The 19492-nt window shown below is 43.9% G+C and overlaps 1 protein-coding gene across 1 annotated transcript; it reads right to left on the reverse strand.

Moving 5' to 3' along the window:
* Positions 1 to 22: 22 nt before the first annotated feature.
* Positions 23 to 5760, reverse strand: LOC110726421 (ribulose-phosphate 3-epimerase, chloroplastic). Its single transcript, XM_021905902.1, has 10 exons — positions 5450 to 5760; positions 4308 to 4419; positions 3952 to 4092; positions 3760 to 3873; positions 2432 to 2510; positions 2050 to 2159; positions 1899 to 1955; positions 1213 to 1282; positions 1017 to 1126; positions 23 to 268 (listed from the first exon to the last, which is right to left on the reverse strand). The coding sequence occupies exons 1-9, from the start codon at positions 5569 to 5571 to the stop codon at positions 1077 to 1079; spliced, it is 855 nt and encodes a 284-aa protein (XP_021761594.1). The 5' UTR covers positions 5572 to 5760; the 3' UTR covers positions 23 to 268; positions 1017 to 1076.
* Between the last annotated feature and the right edge of the window lie 13732 nt (positions 5761 to 19492).

Here is a 19492-nt window from a genome sequence, read left to right on the forward strand (position 1 = left end):
AATGTTGATGAACGACCGAGCATGAGAGTCCACAAATTGGGCTTAAGTTTTCATCTTATTGGTAGATACAATCCAAACAATATTTGTACAGATGTTTATGAATTAATAATGTACCAAGAATTCTAGTATAAACGAGGCTTGTGTCAAACAATACTATGTAACACTGTATCAGAGTTCTAATCTACAAGCACTCTTGCTGAATGTCATTTTCAAGCATTAATACAATGGTTCCAAACAGCTGCTGTATATATATATATCTGCTCGAGACCTAGGAATAAGAAACAAACGAAATTAATGTGAGAAGTACACTTGATTTTGATACACATTAAATTAACATAAAAGCTGGAGCATAAGTGTGCTAATGTCTCTAAATCATATGAAACCCAAGATGTTACATTTGATAACAACCCATAGCGTGCCAGAATAAATGCCTTATAGACTGTTTTATGGAACTCTCACAGCTCCATACCACAATCGGTTTTGATACAGATTAACATCAAAAGAATTGGACCAAAACGTCTAATCTTATCAACTCTAGATGTTACATTTGATAACAATCCATAAAATGCCAGATACCACAATAGAAACCTTATAGACTGTTGAAAGGAACTTATACAGGGACTCCTATACCACGAATGCACATACTACATCATACACAGACGAATAAGAGTAGCGCTTTCATAAGGGCAATGAGTCTAGGTAATCAACCTCCACCCTCCCCCTGTCTCTTTGACTGGAGCAATCCCCCATTGATAAGACTTTGACCAAGCTAGTTGACATCCACATTACACATGTCATCTTATAAAAAAAATGTAATTGTACAGAGGCTCATTTATTTTTTTCACGCGATTACCTTTTATCTAAAGGTGAAAAGATTGAAAAGTCAAAAGTCTTCCTTTAAAGGAAATTGGTCAATAGAACTAATTCATCAAGTCATCCATCATCCACAATGGATGTATTTGAACTAGCAAAGATCTTATGCTGGACATCTAAAAAGAAATGAGAAGGGAACATACAGGAGATATTGTATTAGGAATCCAGGTCTTGATTGTCAACAAAATTTTACAGTTGAAACCTCATACTGCAACAGGTTCTGGCCTTTTGCTGGTCTTAATCCCTTTTATAGCTGCACAAGATTCAATTCAAAAAGTTAAGATGAAGCGATGCTAACTATACAAATGGAAAAATGTACAAGGGCAGTATATTAGATGCCTTCAGCATAATCTTTAGCTCCAAAGACCGCAGAACCAGCAACTAAAGCATTGGCTCCAGCCTCAATGACCTGCAGAATTAAACAAAAATCATTATGTTCGCCAAATCTAACAAAAATAACACCGGCGTATGCAGATTGTAGTTGTGATTTTAGCAATCAAAAAATTATACTCAAGGTCTCAAGCAAGAGGAAGCGTTACTACAAATGAAAGGACTGAGACATGTTGGGGGCTTGGAGGGCCTGCCATTGGGTTATGTAACCTGTGACCTTACATGGTGGGCCTTAACTTGCTATGTGAAAACAAAAAACAAGGCACTAAAAACACCACTGTAGCTTTTAAAAACAGGCACACCTGGACGTGCATCGTAATATATTCACATCCTAATATAGTCAAGATGGGATAAAAATTGCAATGCATTTTTAATTGAAGCAAACTGCTAAAGAATCATCTCAAGTTTCTCAACCAAAAGCTTAAGCTAATTATTGAAGCCCAGGATTGGTTTATATACTCTATCACAAACAACCAGCAACAGAAAATTTGGGTTTAGTCGTCTAAATTTCAATTTGACAAGGAGCCAATTGAAATGTGCACTGCCCTCTTTTTCTTGGTCACTTAAATGATTTTTTCAATAGGATTGCATTTATCTACAAACTTTTAATGAGAATTAAATAAAATAAAAACTACCTTGTATGCATTTGCTGGAGTAACTCCACCATCAACCTCAATCCATGGGTTCACCCCCTGCCAATTATATGGGAATTTATGACACCTGTTTGATATCAAGCTATTTTTTTTTTAAAGGAAATAAAGGAAAACAAAGAAACTTCACAAATACCTTCTCTACACACATTCTTCTTAGATCTGAGATTTTCTTCACTTGGCTCTCAATGAAGCTTTGTCCACCAAAACCAGGGTTTACGGACATTATTAAGACCAGATCAACCACTGTTATTAACAATCATCTTGTAAGTTGTATTGCATAAAGAATCGTCCAAGTACATCCATCTAGTGTCCTGCTGAGGGAACTTAAATGAATTTGCAATCACGTTTCAGGACACTGGACAGGTGCCAGGAAAATAAGAACAGGACAGCAATAGGCTATGCACACTCTCCCTGCCTTATGATATCCCATTCATACGACACACCAACTAAAAAATCAAGTAGTAAAGAGTCAAGCTTGGACTTCAGTCCATTCCACCAAGAGAATACTGACTTACCATCAAGCACGTACTCAATTGTACTTAGCGGGGTTGCAGGGTTTAAAACAACACCTGCTTTAGCGCCCAAACTCTTGATCTGAAGCATATAAATTAAAATTTAGAAACTGAAAGATTGGCTTTAAGGTATGTATTACGAAAGATAATTGACAAAGAATATAATTTATTACAAAATTGACAATGTAATCTGAAAAATTCTAATTTGAGCGTATTCACTGCTAGAATTATGCTCATTGGTGCTGGACCTGCAGGTGCCAGGGGGGGGGGAGGATTAGGTGATAGTGGTATACGAGCGAGATAGCCAAGGAAGTATTGTGTAGCGATTGGAGACAACAGGACAAATAAACTTAGTTTCCCAATAAAATTGCCTTGGTGTCACACAAGTTTTCTGTCTTATCCTAGTTTTGGTGCAAAGTTCTGAGAGCACATCTTGTCCATGGGGTTCATATAAGTAGCTAATACAACCAGTCAAGTATAAAAATTTAACTTCAGAGTTTCATGATCAACTGGATGAATAACTTAATAAAAACCTTCAGTAAATAATTCTGGGGAACATAAGATTGTCACAATTAACAGTTGCTTGGCACATTGTAAAATTTAAGTCAGATTTTACAGATGCTAAATCTCAGACCTTCTTCTAAGCCAAGTTCTTGAGAAAGGCTTTCCCGAAAACAAGTGACCCACATTCCACAATATCTTAACAACAAATCCCTTGAAGGAAATACTAGAGGATTATAACATAATGTAGGAATAATTTTAAGCAGAATTATGAAATCTCAGCTGACTGAGGTCAGTGCCTAGATTAATACTCAACACATCTTTTGACCCTCCCAATTCTCAATTCTTCATTGAAGCATTCTTGCATGGTTTCTACTTGCTCTAGCTCGCTGAGATTCCATCTAGCGAAACTTACCAGGTGGCTTAAGTGTAGGATTATTTATTTTGGTTTGTACAGAATAAACGTAAATTACCACCGATTAGATTTCCTTTTTTGGTACAAGTGGCTAAGTGCAACCAATTGCAATCACAGTCAAGAATCATTCCTCTTGTAAAAACCACATTTTTAAAGCCAGATGAAGCTACACCAACATATGGGTTACTTTTAATGGGCATGGGGAAGAGTGGACAAGTTCTCATGGAATAGTGACACTTTAATATGGGGTTACTCAAACCATCTTATTAAATAAACCAATCTTTAAGAATTTGCATCTAGTAAGTGCCAAATGAGGATATTTATATGATAACATTATCTAGCAAATAAATAAATAAAATGAAAGAGAAACATAAGCCTAGAAAGATAATGCTTATCCAATATTCCAATAACTTACTTGATTTACGGTCCGATGCAAATGAATGGTGGATGACTGCTCACAGTGAACACTCACTATATCAGCACCAGCTTTGATGAAGTCTGGGACTCGCTGCTCTGGTTCTACAATCATCTACAAACAAATCAACTTCAAGTAAGCATAGTACCCAAAATGAATCATAAAATGCGGTATGTCTGGAAGAGAAATTACCAGATGCACATCAAGTGGGAGATCTGTCACTGGCCGCAAAGCATCAACCACCAGAGGTCCAATAGTGATATTTGGAACAAAGCGACCATCCATTACATCAACATGGATCCAATCACAACCAGCCAATTCAACTGCTTTTACCTAGAAGTATTACAAGCAAGAAGTCAAGAACACATAACATCAGATACAATTGATATTCCATAAATAACACTTAGGAAAGATTTGTAAGAGAATATCACCTAAGTTAATATAGCTAGAATGATAACAGACAATCAAGCTAATAAAGGCTATCTAAATGCTTCTAGGTAAATAAATAAATAAAAAAAAAATTAAAAAAAAAAGATAGAAATAAGTACCTGCTCACCCAGCTTTGAAAAGTTAGCAGAAAGAATTGATGGAGAAACAATAATGTCAGATTTAGAGAACTTGTCAACTCGAGATGCCTTCACAACAGTTTGAACTTTTCTCCTGTCACAACAAACATGGGAATTAACAAGATTATAAATGGAATCTGTGTTTCACTATCACAGTAATCTACTTCAAATGCCAAGCTTACAGAACTATAGTAGTCTGGACTACTTGAATATTCTAGGACAAACATATCCTCAAAGAAGCCAATACTATTCGTGAAAATTAAATTATTGATCATGCACAGAAATATCATAGTTGTGCCTAGTTACCACTTGGCAGGTTGTGCAGTTATTGTATCAAAACAATGCAATTTTTGCTTTGCTTTTTCTTTCAGTATGCTAGCACTTTGAGGTGATTGAAATATGCCCTTCCACATAAAGAATTTATACAAATTTTACTTCTAACTATGCATATATCAGGCTAGATAATAGAGCTTCGTTACTTCTATAGATCATCAATAGACACAAAGCAGCATATTAGTCATCAATCTCATCACCCAATTCCATTACCCCACCAATTTAACCATAATATTCAAGGTCCTTTGAGAAGCAAGTCGGCACCAAGTCCTGGGAATTCGCCAAGAACTTATCTAAAGGATCCTCTAAGCTTTAGAAAAAATTCACCTCTGATCTCATTGGACTGACATTCAGTTAATCATATACGCAACATTGCAAATGCCCTTCTTGTCAGACCAAATTATGCAATTACCAGAGCAAATGGTTTTCATCTCCCAAATTCAACAAATCAACATAACAATCATTCACAGTAAGTACATCCATAAGCAATAAATACATTTGCTGACAAAGCATTGATCTCGGAATTCACGACAAAATCACAGGTAGATTAGTGCTATTAACACTTAATACTTAACGTTTCTTGTATCATAAGCAAACTTTTGAACTAGTCAATAACTACAACTTAACAATTGGAGCATTTCAAACACCAAACAAACTAAATGGCGATATATGCAGAACAATGCGCTCTATTTCTACTAAGTTCCTAATTTCTTGAAAAACCCATCAAAATAACAGCTCAAAAGAAAAAACCCAGATGAAAGAAATCATAAAAAAAAACATAAAAATCATACCTAGTGAAGGTAATAGAATTGGGGTTAGAAGAAGAAGGTTGAAGCTTGCGGATTTTAATACCCCCACAAAACCCATTGATCTGAGATTGAAGAGTTGATTGGCACAAAGAAGCAGTACTCATTCTGCAATTAATTCTTGGGGCTTTCTTGTTCTTTTCTTGTTCTTCTTAGTTTGAGCAAAGAAAGGAGGGAAAATCTATGAAGCAGAGAAATTTGAGGAGAGATATTGTTGGATTTTTGAGAGAAAGTTTTAAAGAGGGAGTGGCTAATCTAATCTGTAAAATGGAAATGGTTGGTTCGTATTGCTGATGGGGTGATTGGGAAGGAAGAGGCCCACTCTTGGGGTTGTTGAAAGGCATTGTTGGTTGATTTTATGTGCAAGACTTGTGGTGTTCATACGCCATCAAAAGGGAAACTTGGAGTGAAGTAGAGCTTGATCAAAGGATCGGTCGGGCTAGATACGGATCGAAAATCGGATTGGATTTTGGTCGGGTTTGGAAAGAATTTTTGATTCGATCCTTGCAGTTAGAGCTGTCAATTCGGGTAAATGGGTCGGGTTAGTGTGGGTCGGGTCAACTCGAGTTGGGTCATATCGGGTTAACGCCGTAACCTACGCGGGTTGGATTCGGAATGGGTCATGCTTGAGTCGGGTCACGTCGGGTCGTACATCTTATCGGGTTTGGGTCGGGTCAGTAAAAGGTCGGGTTACATTTGGGTCGGGTGAATAATAGGTTGGGTTTAATTCGGATTTTCACGGGTTAAAATGAGTTAGGGTCGTTCTCGGGTTCGAGTCGGGTTCGGTTCAAGTCAATATTTGCGGGTTATAATCAGGTTGGGTCATTCTTGGGTTCGAGTCGGGTTCAGATCAAGTCAATAATTTGCGGGTTGTAATCAAGTCGTGTCATTCTCGAGTGTGAGTCAGGTTCGGTTCAAATAAAAAATCTGCGGGTTATAATCAGGTCGGGTCATTTCCAAGTTGGGTCATTCTCGGGTTCAAGTCGGGTTCGGTTCAAGTCAATAATTTGCGGGTTATAATCAGGTCGGGTCATTCTCGAGTTCGGGTCATTTTGGAGTTCAAGTCGGCAAGTCAATAATTTGTGGGTTATAATCAGGTCGGGTCATTTTCAAGTCGGGTCATGTTCAGGTTCGGGTATCAAATATTGGGTTAATCTGGGTTTCAGGTTGATTTTAGGTTCGGTAATATCGGGTTTGGGTACATTTTTTGGGTCGGTTTGTTAACAGTTTATGTAATGACGTTCACATTTAATCATCATCAATTTCTTCATTTATTGTAAGAGAAATAATTTCAGAGAAGTTTAAATTCGAGTTAATAAGTTCACGTAAGTTTAGATAAAATATATATACATTATAAGTTCATATTAATTCCAATAAGATAGGTTTAGTTTAGATTTTTAGAAGATAAGTTCAAGCCCTATTCTGATTTATTCACAGTGTTTCCTATCATTTTAGGGATAACAATTTCAGAAAAGTTCATGTTCAATATGACATGTTCAAATAAGTTAGGATAAAACACAATAATTATAAGTTCATATATATCTGGATAAAATAGGTTTAGTTCAGATTAGTTAAAATAAGTTCAGTCTCTATTGTATTCACAATGCTTCTACTCATTTTAGGGAAAATAATTTTAGATAAGTTCATATTTGAGTTAATAAGTTCAAATGAGTTTAGATAAGACAAAACAAATTCCAACTTAAATAAGATATCCGAGTTACTTTATTTGAAATTATCGAAACTTTTTTGTTTTTTCTAAACTTATTTAATTTGAAATCATCTAAACTTTTTATTTTTTAAAAGTTCATATCCAAGTTAATATTTTTTTTAATGGCATTATTTATTTATTTATTTTTAAAACATTTGAATGGCATGATTTAAAATGTTTAAATAAGATTAAATAGGCAAGTGAATAATAAAATTAGAAAAAAAAAAAAAGAGAGAGAGAGACCGATAAAAAGGAGCTTAAATAGTTATATGATAGTTTCTTAATATATATATATATATATATATATATATATATATATATAATATGGAAGTTGAAGATATATTTAGAGAAAAAAAAACAATTTGGGTCGGGTCAATAACAAGTCGTGTTGATTTCAAGTCGGGTTAGTAACAAATCGGGTTGAATTTTGGATCGGGTTAGTAATAGGTCATGTAAAATTCAGGTCATGTTATTAATAGGTCGAGTTAAATTTCGGGTCGATTTAGTAACAGGTCGAGTTAAATTCGAGTTGGGTTAGTAACAGGTCGGGTTAAATTCGGGTTTTGAAGGGTTAAAACGGGTTTGGGTCAATCTTGGTTCAGATCAGGTTCGATTCAGGTCAATAATTTACGGGTCATATTCAGGTTGGTTCATGTTCGAATTCGAGTCTCAAATACTCGGGTTAACTTGGGTCTAGGGTTGGTTTTAGGTCAGGTTCGGGTCACCATTTTTTCGGGTTCAAACAGGTCGGTTAATAATCGGGTTCGAGTCGGTATTTCGAGTCGGGTCAGCTTTTAACAGCTCTACTTGCAGTCAGGCTAAGAGGGTTTAAGCTAGGAAAAGTGGGCTAAAAAATTAACCTTGACCAATCATAACATCTTAAAATATCTCAATTTATTAAAAGTTAGAACGACATGTGGTTGCTAACAAACAAATAATGTTGAACCAAAGTTATAATCAAGTTTCTTCAAAATATAAAAAGGTATAATCGAGTTGAAGTCAAAATAGTTCAAGATTTGTTTTGCTCTTCTTTTCTCCATCACTTGAATTTTTTTAATACTCTGTATCAAATATTCTTTTGGTATTTTACTTTTATGATTTGATTTTCGCGTATGCTAATACAAGACTTTATTTAGATCTAAATTTAGCCCATCAATTTATTAATAGTGTCAACATTCATGCAGTTTTAATACAGCAGCTTTACATACAAAAAAGATGAAAAAACGAATAAGTTTTTTTTTTTTTTAATACATAAGAATCATATTAATCGTGGACAAAAGCCTTGGCAATACAACTTTATAAACCTCACATTATCACAATCTAGCCAAAACAAAATTACACCTACCAAGCGAACCAAGTATGGGAGATTACCTTTTGGAAGAGTAGAGAAGTTCATCACTTAGGCCTCTAGGGTTAATGTTAGGTTTTCTAACTATCAGCTATTAGCACATTTAATTAACTTTAACAAGTAATACATGATTGATTCCAATTATGAAAGAAATTGAATTGATTGAATAACTATTTCAAGTTTGTACAAATCCTATTCCTATGGTTTATGTTCCTTGCCTTCAATGAGTTAAGACCATCTCAATTAGAGGAAATTTGTTTCACTTCTATGTAAAGTGTACAATTAATTCTATTATTTATGGTCGTCCATGAGGCGTTGTATAAGGTATTGCTGCTTGGAGCACAAGGGATGAATCTTAAGTCTGTTTCGGGGTCTTTTGATGTGTCCTGCGGGAGAGTTACAATTCCAAGAATGCCCTTCGACGCCTGTGCCTGCAAAAACACGAAGACTCCTGGGGGTAGGAGCTCCGCCTCCGACGATCAAGTTAGTAAAGATACGGGAGGTAGAATGCACGTAATGTGGAAGTTACTTCTCGCGTAATGGGAGAATTCTGCAATTAATATTGCTCGGGGTAAGTGTTTTTCTTTTTGAGGAGTATTCAATGTGAACAACCAATGTTCCAACCCCCATTAATGAGGGTCCTTCCACTATTTATAGTGGGGAAGGGATGGTTTCCCTTTTAGGGTTTAGAGGACACGTGTCAGCAGAGGATTGGAGCACTGCTGACCAACGGCTGGATGCCACGTGTCACTAGGCCATTGGGCCACGTGTTTAGGGTATTTTTACCCCAAACATTTGCCCCTCACTGGTGCTGACGTGGCAGGGTGCCACGTGGCGCCGGTGAAAGGTTTTTTTTTTTTTTTTTTTTTTTTTTTTTTGAAGGATAGAAAAACAGAAGGCGAAGAGTTCACGACTTTTTACCTTCTGGGACAAATTCTATAAATAGGAGAAGATGTCCCCCGAGCTCTCATTTACAAACTTTGCCAAATTTCTGAAGATTTGAGAGCAGCCGGCAATTTGAGAGTTGAGAGCATTCGGAGTTGAGATTCGTTGAGAGCAACCGGTCTGCAGACCGTCTGGGTCGTTGCAAGCTAGCCAAAGGTTTTCGAGAGGGTAACCAGAGAAACCCAGCCGGATTTTGAACCGCCTGCGTCTTCGCAAGCATCCCAGAGAATTTCCAGATTTTCTTCTAGGTACCGTCTCTATTCTTTCTAGCTTTTTCATGTATTTCCGTTTGAGTCTTTTACTCGCATTTTTGTTCATTGGTCCCATAAGTAGATGGACCCCTTATACCCATACCCGGAACCTAGCTGTGAACTCAGCCGGTTTATTAGTACGGCTGAGTCTAGAACTGGGTCTGCCGCCTCTGTTCTTTGGGACAACCCTTTTTCAACACCCATATCGACCGACTCTGTGTCTGTGCAGGACACAATGGCCAGAATCCGGTCTACTGCCAGAGATCCCAACTACAGAAGTGGGAGCTCAGATGAGCAGCCGCCTGAGGTCCCAGCTTCAGGCGGTGAAGTAGAGCATGGAGAGGTTGAGCAGAGAGGCTCACCCGGGGGTGCTCCCAGCACCCCGGGTGATAGCATTTTAAACGAAGAGAGTGTTCCCCTCCAGGAGACCAGAGAGCAGGTAGGCTCTGATGAGGAGGTCTCCAACACCCCAGCCGGCTCTGATGCCGGTCACGTTCAAAGTAGCAGTAGCAGCTACTTAACCGAATCTGAGGATAGCGAGGAGGCGGAGAGGCCTTCTTGGGACAATAGGAACGATCCTCTCATGATCGCCGTCTCCTCTAAGGACCGCGAGCTCATGCGGGCTGCGCTGCCAGATTTTATCAAACGGCGGCCGCTGGGGGGTGACTATTCAATAAAAATCCCGGCTGCCCTGGGAACAATATGGTGGGAGGATGGACAACCGAACGCGAACGCTTGGTTCGGGTGCTACGAGGCGGCCTTCGTGGCCGGAGTCCGCTTCCCTCTCCACGACACAATAAAAGCCATACTTAGGGGGTATGGCCTAGGTCTCTGGCAATTAACCCCCAACTCATGGGTAAATATTTTAGGGTATATCGCCGCCTGCGAGATGCAGGGCCTCAACCCCGGCTGGGAGGCGTTTGCCCACATGCATTACTTGAGTAGGAGCCCAGGCGGCTGGAGAGCCTGGTATACCTTGACCACCCAGCCCAAATACCTTATGACCTTGGACAAGCCATCCAAATGGTCGGACTGGAAGCACCGGTTCTACTTGGTTAAGGCCCCAACTACGGCAGAGAACAGAGAATTCCGGATCTACAACCGGAAACCAGAACTCTTGGGGACCAAGTGTTGCCTGCCCCCTGTCCCGGAGGATGATAGAGAGACCATCCTTGACTCCGGGTTTTTTGAGTTAGTTCCAGACACCCTCTCATCCGGAGAGATAGTAAGGGTACCTAGAAACTGGGTGCCCAAACATGAATTTTTTAGGGACGAATGCTTCTTGTCCGCTTGTGGTCTAAGCAGCATGTTTAAAAAACGTATGTATTCGGAACTCAGCCGGTTTCTTTCGAACTGGATGCTTTTATTTCCTTGTTTAGTTATTATTCTAACCGTGTGTCTTCCCCTGCAGAAGAAGCCAAGAAAATGCTGCCCACCGAGAAGACACCGGCTAGGTCGGCTGCCGACATCCGGAAAGCCAATCTCGAGAAAAAACTTGCTGCCCAGGCGGCGAAGAAGGTATAACCGTCTGATCCTTCTCGTTTATTTCAATCCTTTTATCCCATAACTTATATTTTTCTCATTTACAGGACGGGAAGCAGATGCCTCGGTCCCTTCAAAAACAGGTCAGGCCTCCGCCGACCCAACAAGAGTCTGCATCCAAGGTGCAGAAGACAGCCGACCGGCAAACTACCGGCGGCAAATCAATAAAGGTCCCAAGCGGGCCTGGATCTGCGGATGTGCTTTCTGCCATCCCATTGAGGACCGCAACCGGTCCCTCTGAAGGCCGTTCGGGCCGCCAAGGTAACTTCGACCTTACACTGCTTGATCTGCCCATGCGGGTCAAGTCTTACTCACAGTCTCGATCGCAGCCGGGGGATTCTCCAATCAGCCGGCAATCTATAGGCAGAGCATATGCGAGTTTCTCACCGTCTGTTTCTGGTGCAGATAATTCTCCCCGCTGGCCGGACGGGGCACAATATGCCCGGGCCATGCTGAAAGCCGTCCCCAGGGACGAGAAGGAGGCGATCCCTGGGATCAACTCTTTTAACGCCGACCGGGTGCTGGTCGACCTGGCCGACGTATGCTCCAACAACCATGCGGTAATTTTCCTGTCGTGCATTTTTAAATATGCAGTACTAACCGGCTGTATTTTTGCAGGCTATGCTGCGCGTAGAGGGGCTCAAACGAGCTTATACCCGCAAGTCTGAGGAGGTAAGGAGAAGCAAACGGGCTGTCGATGACGCCCATAATGTTGCTGACTACTCTTTGTACATGCATGGCTTAGAATCTAAATCTATACGCATGGAACAGGCGGAGAAGACCAAGGCCCTCCAACAGCAGATTGATCAGCTGAAAAACCAAGTTGATCAACTGCAGGCGTCCCTGGATGATGCCAATAAAAAGTTGGAGGAACAGACAGAGCCCCTCCAACGGCTGAGCAAGGCGGAGACTGAAAATGGCCGCCTTGCCAAAGAGAATGAGCGCCTGCGCAAAGAGGCGGCTGCTGCCAATGAGAACTTCAAGGCCACCTTGGAGTCGGAGCAGGAGAGGCTCATTGAAGAGAATGAGCATGACTGTGCAAACCGGATGCAACGGGCGTTTTCCCTCATCCACCCGGAGGCGGACTTCACCGTCTGGGAACTCGCCTTCAAATATTCTGATCTTGCCATTTTGGCCGAGGAGGCGAATGAGCCGGGGCCCGGACCTTATGACGCTTGGGTTAAGGAGGAGATTGCGCGACGGCAGGCGGAGGCTGCTGAAGAGGAGGAAGTCGTTCCTGAAGCCGACGCAGCCGTCCACCCTGATCCAACCCAAAACCAACCGGAATAGGACCGGTTCACTGTTCGCCTGGAGTAGCAACTACTTCCCGGCCTGCGCGCCCTGTATTATCTTGTAATAGCACCGGATGAGATGGGCTAAGCTGTAATAATTTTTCTTTTTGAATATTAACATTTTCACCGGCTGAGCCGACTTTTGAATGCTTTTTATGTTTCTGCACTTCAATACTAGAATTCTTGTTATTTTTTTTTGTACATATTTCTGCGAGGATAACCAAAAGAACCCCGCCGGTAATACTACCGCTTGGGTCTTCGCCAACTAGGCGAAGAAATTTACTAGGGTTGCCAAGAAGACCCCACCGGTAACACTGCCGTCTGGGTCTTCGCAAACTAGGCGAAGAAATTTGCAAGGGTTGCCAAGAAGACCCCACCGGTAACACTGCCGTCTGGGTCTTCGCAAACTAGGCGAAGAAATTTGCAAGGGTTGCCAAGAAGACCCCACCGGTAACACTGCCGTCTGGGTCTTCGCAAACTAGGCGAAGAAATTTCGACCCAAAACCAAACCGGATGGCGTCTGGGTTATTGCCCCTGGATAGCGGTCTGGGTCTTTGCAAGCCAGGCGACTATCCATATGATATAGCTCGAATATACACTAAGTGCCAACATTAGATTCGGGAGCCAGTCGGTTTATACTGAATTACCGGTCGGGACTTCGCAAAAGAATCACGCCAGATTAGGATGTCCATTTACCGGTTGGGCCTTTGCAAGCATACCCCTGAATGAATTATGGCCTAGACCAAATGTTTTTAGGCCTGCTCTTAGAGAGTCAGGCGGCAGTACTGAGTGAGCCGGCTGCAAGTTTGGGGTTGCTAGCCTGCCCTTTTTTGGTACGAAGGATCGTCAGGCGGAGTTGTCCGCCTGTGTGATCGCTTAGAACAATTTACCACCCAAATGGGAGATGTTCTCTTCGATGAATTCACCCGTATGGGTGTCACCGGATTAAAAAAGTGAGCCGGCTGCAAGTTTGGGGTTGCTAGCCTGCCCTTTTTTGGTACGAAGGATCGTCAGGCGGAGTTGTCCGCCTGTGTGATCGCTTAGAACAATTTACCACCCAAATGGGAGATGTTCTCTTCGATGAATTCACCCGAATGGGTGTCACCGGATGAAAAAATTAGTTACTGGTGCCGCTTGTGGTAGGCACAAGACATGGCGGCTGTATACAAAATTGAATGTAATTCTCATTAATCATTTGAAAATTTTCAAAAGATGTACAATGCTTAGAAGTAGTATTTTTTGAGATTATCTACATTCCAAGTTCTAGGCAACTTTCTTCCGTCTGGAGTTTCCAGGCGGTAAGTGCCGTCTCGTACTTCTTCAAAGATCCGGTAGGGTCCCTCCCAATTTGGGGTTAATTTGCCTTGTTCATTGGCCCTACCGGTTGCCTCCATTTTGCGAAGCACAAAATCTCCTTCTTTCAAAGGTCTTTTACGAACCCGCTTGTTGTAGGCTCTAGTCATACGCAGACGGTAGATCTCATGACGCAAGGCAGCATTCCCCCTTCGCTCTGGAAGAGCGTCTAATGCCAACCGCATGGCTTCCCAGTTAGCCTCCTCATCATATAACATAATGCGTAGAGTAGGCTCATAATGTTCAATGGGAAGAACTGCTTCAGTGCCGTATGTCATGAGAAATGGGGTCTCACCGGTTGCCCCCTTTTCGGTTGTCCGGATAGCCCAAAGGACATGAGATAATTCCTCTGCCCATAGTCCACCGGCTCTCTCTACTTTCTTCTTTATCCCGTCTGAGATCAACTTGTTAAAAGCCTCAACTTGACCGTTTGCCTGAGGACGGCCAACGGATACAAAACAATGGGAAATTCCTTGGTCTCCCAACCAGGTCTTCAGGACAGGCGTTTCGAACTGCGGTCCGTTGTCGAAAACCATGGACATTGGAACCCCGAACCGGGTGATGACGTTTCTCCAGATGAAAGAAATCACATCTTTCGTTTTAATCCCTTTTACCGCCTCTGCCTCAACCCATTTGGTGAAGTAGTCTACTGCTACAAGAATGTAGCGGCGGCCGCCTGACGCAGGCGTATAAGGTCCCAAAATGTCCATGCCCCACTTAGCAAACGGAACCGGACTATGGATTGCCGTGAGTTCTGTTGCCGGTTGATGTATCAACTTAGCGAATTTTTGGCACTTGTCGCATCTCCTTACTAGATCCATGGCATCCGCTTCAAGAGTGGGCCAGAAGTACCCTTGCCGTCTGGTTCTTCTGGCCAAGGACCTGCCGCCAATATGCGAGGCACAAAACCCCGCGTGCAGATCTTCCAAAACTTCTCTCCCCCTATCCGGGGTTACACATTTCAAAAACGGCTGCAGGTATCCCTTCCGGAGGAGTTCCCCTTGATGCATAACAAAACTTGAAGCACGCTTCTTGAGCGCTGATGCTTCTGAAGGGTCATCCGGCAAGGTACCATCCGTCAAAAAGGACCGGATGGGATCCATCCAGGTAGCAGTTCTGTCCAAGACTCCAATGGGATCATTCTGAATACTTCGTTTTTCAATGACTTCCCAAAAGACAGTCCTAGGAGCATCACCGGAGGCTGATGATGCCAACTTTGAGAGGGCATCCGCCTGATTGTTTTCAGACCGGGGCACTTGTCGCAGATGAAATTCATCGAAGGACCCAGCCTCCTCTTTGACCGCCTGCAAATATTTGATCATAGCCGGATGGGTGGCTTCGTAGTCACCGAGGTATTGGCTAACGATCAGCTGTGAATCTGAGCAGGCGTCGACCTTTCTTGCACCGGCTGCCTTACACATGCGCAATCCGGCTAGCAGGGCTTCATACTCTGCCTCATTGTTGGAGGCTTGGAACTTAAACCGTAGTGCATATTCAAACTTATCCCCTTCCGGGGAATGACAGATAACACCTCCACCACAGCCGTTCACCGTAGAGCTGCCGTCTACAAATAACTTCCAGACCTGATCAGGGTTTTCCGGGTGCACCGGCCTAGTCATCTCGACAAGAAAGTCGGCAAACGCCTGACCTTTCACTGCCCGCCTGGGTTCAAAAGTTATCTCAAGGCCTTGTATTTCAACAGCCCACTTGATCATTCTACCGGATGACTCTATAGCAGTCATCGTACGTTTGAGCGGCTGATCTGTGTATACCACAACCGGATGTGCCAAAAAATAAGGCTTCAACCGCTTGACTGCTACGAATAAGGCCAACCCAAATTTTTCGATCATGGGGTACCGGAGCTCAGCATTTTTTAAGACATGGCTGATGAAGTACACCGGCAGCTGAATGCCGTCTCTCTCAGCGAGGAGAACGGCACTAAGGGCGTGATCAGAGACGGCTAGGTACATGTACAGAACCTCCCGGGGTAGGGGGCTCACTAGCCTTGGCAAAGAATGCAAGTGCTGCTTAAGCCTCTGGAATGCCGCCTCTGCTTCTTCACCCCATTCAAACCTTGACCTCTTCCTGATTGCCTGAAAGAAATAGAGGCACTTGTCACCTGACCGGCTGAGGAACCTCCCCAATGCCGCCAGACAACCGGTCAACTTCTGGACTTCTTTTACAGTGCGGGGAGACTTCATGTCAATTACCGCCTGTATTTTTTCCGGATTAGCTTCGATGCCTCTTTGGTCAATCAAGAATCCGAGAAACTTCCCAGACTCAACACCAAATACGCATTTCTTTGGGTTAAGCATGACCCGGTGCCGCCTGAGTGTGGTGAAGGTTTCTCTCAGGTCTGCTAGGTGATCCGTCTGTAGCTTGGATTTGACTATCATGTCATCGATATACGCCTCTACATTCCTGCCAATCTGGTTGATAAAAACGGTGTTTATCATGCGCTGGAATGTAGCCGGTGCATTCTTCAACCCAAACGGCATCACCGTATAGCAGAATAGCCCCTGATCAGTGACAAAAGCCGTCTTCTCCTGATCTTTCTTCCAGAGAGGTATTTGATGGAAGCCGGAATAAGCATCCATAAAGCTCATTAACGCATGGCCGGCTGTTGAGTCGACTAGGCTGTCAATCTTTGGAAGCGGATAGCTATCTTTTGGGCATGCTTTGTTCAGATCTGTGTAGTCCACACACATCCGCCAAGTACCGTTCGGCTTCTTTACTAGAACGACATTTGCCACCCAATCCGGGTAGTAGCATTGCCTAATGAACCCAGCATCCAACAGCTTTTTGACCTCAGCCGCTGCCGCTTGAGATCTTTCTCCACCATGATCCCTCTTTTTCTGCCTTACCGGCTGCTTTTTGGGATCTACGGCTAGCTTGTGGACAGCAAGATCCGGGCTGACGCCTGGCATCTCTTCCACTTCAAAGGCAAAGATGTCTTTGAATTCCTTCAGCAGCTGGAGTAAACCTTCTCCCAACCGTTCGAAGGCTATCGTCCCGACCTTGACTGTTCTTTCAGGACGGCTGTCATCTAGGATGACATCAAGGCAGTCACCAGCCGGCTGAGGTCGTTGGTCATCTGATCTTTCCCCGGCTAGTGATTGCTATTTCTCCTTTTTGACGGGTGCCAGTTGGTCCGCCTTTCTTTTCATACCGGCTGCCCTTGGAGCCGGGACTGCTGGGTCGCAGCTATCAATATCTATGGGCTCGCCCTGGCCGGCTGCACCCATAGTTGTCTTGACGTCAGAGAGATAGCACTCTCTTGCCGTCTTCTGGTCCCCGCTTAGGGCACCGACTGTACCATCATCCTTTTGAAATTTGACCAACATAAGGGACGGGATGATGACAGCCTTAGATGCGTTGAGGGTAGGACGGCCAAATATCATGTTGTAGGCGGACAGCTCCTCCACAACTAAAAACTTGACTATCATGTGGCGTCCTTGCCCCTTTTCACCCAGCCGGATCGGAAGATCTATGCTTCCGACCGGATGCACTACTCCACCCCCAAAACCGACTAGTGGGTGAGGAGCCTGGTGCATGTTACCGGATGTGTACTTGAGCTTGGTCAAGCACTGATAACTGATTAGGTCAGACGAGCTCCCGGTGTCTATTAGGATCCGGCCAACCTTCTGGTTGGCAACCTTGCATTCGATGACGATGGGGTCATCATGAGGCCGCCTGACCTTGCCCCGGTCCTTTTCAGAAATAAGGACCTCAGGGAAGATGTCTTTCGACGCCTGGCCCTCATCCACTGAGTTGACCAGCTTCCTGATGTTGTCTTTGGTGCCCCGGATGGTGGGACCCCCTCCGGCAAAACCGCCTGCTATGGTGAAGATGGTCTCTTCATCCGTCTCGGAGTTTACTGGGCCGGTTTTTGCCGCCTGCCCTTTCTTGGCCTGGGTATTACCCTTAGCCTTGGGTAGATAGGATTTTAGGGCCCCCTCATCTGCCAGACGGTCCAATAGCCGCCTGAGGCTATAGCAGCCATTGGTGTCGTGGCCAACATCCTCGTGGTATTGGCAATACTTGCTCTTGTCCCGTTTATTCACGGGGCTTTTCATTTCAGCCGGTTTGTCGAGAGACATCCGGTCTTTGATTTCCAGGAGGATGGGGGAGCAATCTTTTGTGAACTCGTATTTGGGGACATACGGTTCTGACTTCCGCTTGATCTTCTGGGGCGGCTGTCCTGATCGGTCAGCTGCCCAGACCCCTTTTCTCTTTTCTTCTTTTCTTGCCGGCTGATGCTGTTGCCGGCTCTCTTTTTTGTCAGACTTTTTATAATCTGACGGCTGCTTAACAGCACAAAGCTCCGTCGCCTGTATATAGGCTTCAGCTTCAATTAACGCCTCTTGGAGGGTAGCAACCCTCTTCCGGACGAGGTCAAACTTAAAGGTCGACCCATCCTTCAGACCTCGAAAGAAGTCTGTATAGGCCACTTCGTCTGATAGTCCTGGAATCTGAATTCTCATCAGATTGAACCGTCTGACGTACGACCGGAGGCCCTCCCGGTCGCCCTGCTGTATTGCCCCTAGGTCGAGGCTAGTCTTTTTGGCAGGATTATTCATTGAGAAATTTGACGTAAACAAGTACGCCAAAGTTCGAAAGCTGTTGATGCAACCGGCTGGTAGGTTACCAAACCACCGCTGGGCTATGCCCTTGAGGGTAGCCGGGAAGCATCGACACCAGACGGCATCATCTAACCCCTGGAGGTACATGAGGTTAGAGTAGGCCATTAGATGGTCTTCTGGGTTAGTGGTGCCATCATAGGCCCCCACCAAAACATTCTTGATCTTAGGCGGCTGTGCCGCCTGGGTTATCTCTGGTGAGAACGCCGTTGGCTGTTCCCCCAAATTTAGCAGGCGCAGCTTCCAATCCGTGGGTTGGAACGGCTGCTGCGCTTGCCCACCGAAAAGACCCGGCGACATGAAAGGGGATCCACCCAACCTATTCGGTGTGCCGAATAGGCCAGGCTGGATCACTTTGGGTCCAGACCGGGCAGAAGCTTCGCCCGTCTGGCTCCTAAGGTTCGTTCCCGTACGCCTGTGTGAGACGTCATGGAAACTGTCCGGGAAGGTCGACGTTGAGGCCGACGCAGACGCCTGACCTCGCTTCTCTTGGAGAAATGTGCGGGCGTCTGAGAATGTTTTCTTGGAGCCATCCGGCTGTACGTGCCGGATGGCCTTTCGCAGCTCCCCTTGAGGAAAACGGAGTCTGCTCGGGTCAAACCTTAGGCCCTCCCCCTCCTTTGGCTTTGGGTGAGGGGTAGGAACTCGTTCTTTGACCGCCTTCCTTCCAGAAGGCTTCTTGGCCGGCTGACCCTTCTTTGGAGTAGCTGACCGGATGAGGCTCTTGATCTCACCCTTGAAACTATTCATGAAAGACATGAGTTCGTTTCTTGTGACGGGAGCTGAGCCCTCCACCGTTTGGGCAATTCCAGCCGGTTGCCCGGCTGGGTTGTTGGGAGCAGCTTGGCTGATTTCCCGTTCTCTTCTATCTTTAGCACGAGGGTGCTTCGTTCTGAAAGACCCATCCGGGGCCACATATGTTTCAATTTCGTCGCCACTTTCATGGTCC

Source organism: Chenopodium quinoa, unplaced genomic scaffold (genome assembly GCF_001683475.1).
Source record: "Chenopodium quinoa cultivar QQ74 unplaced genomic scaffold, ASM168347v1, whole genome shotgun sequence".
Taxonomy (NCBI): domain Eukaryota; kingdom Viridiplantae; phylum Streptophyta; class Magnoliopsida; order Caryophyllales; family Amaranthaceae; genus Chenopodium; species Chenopodium quinoa.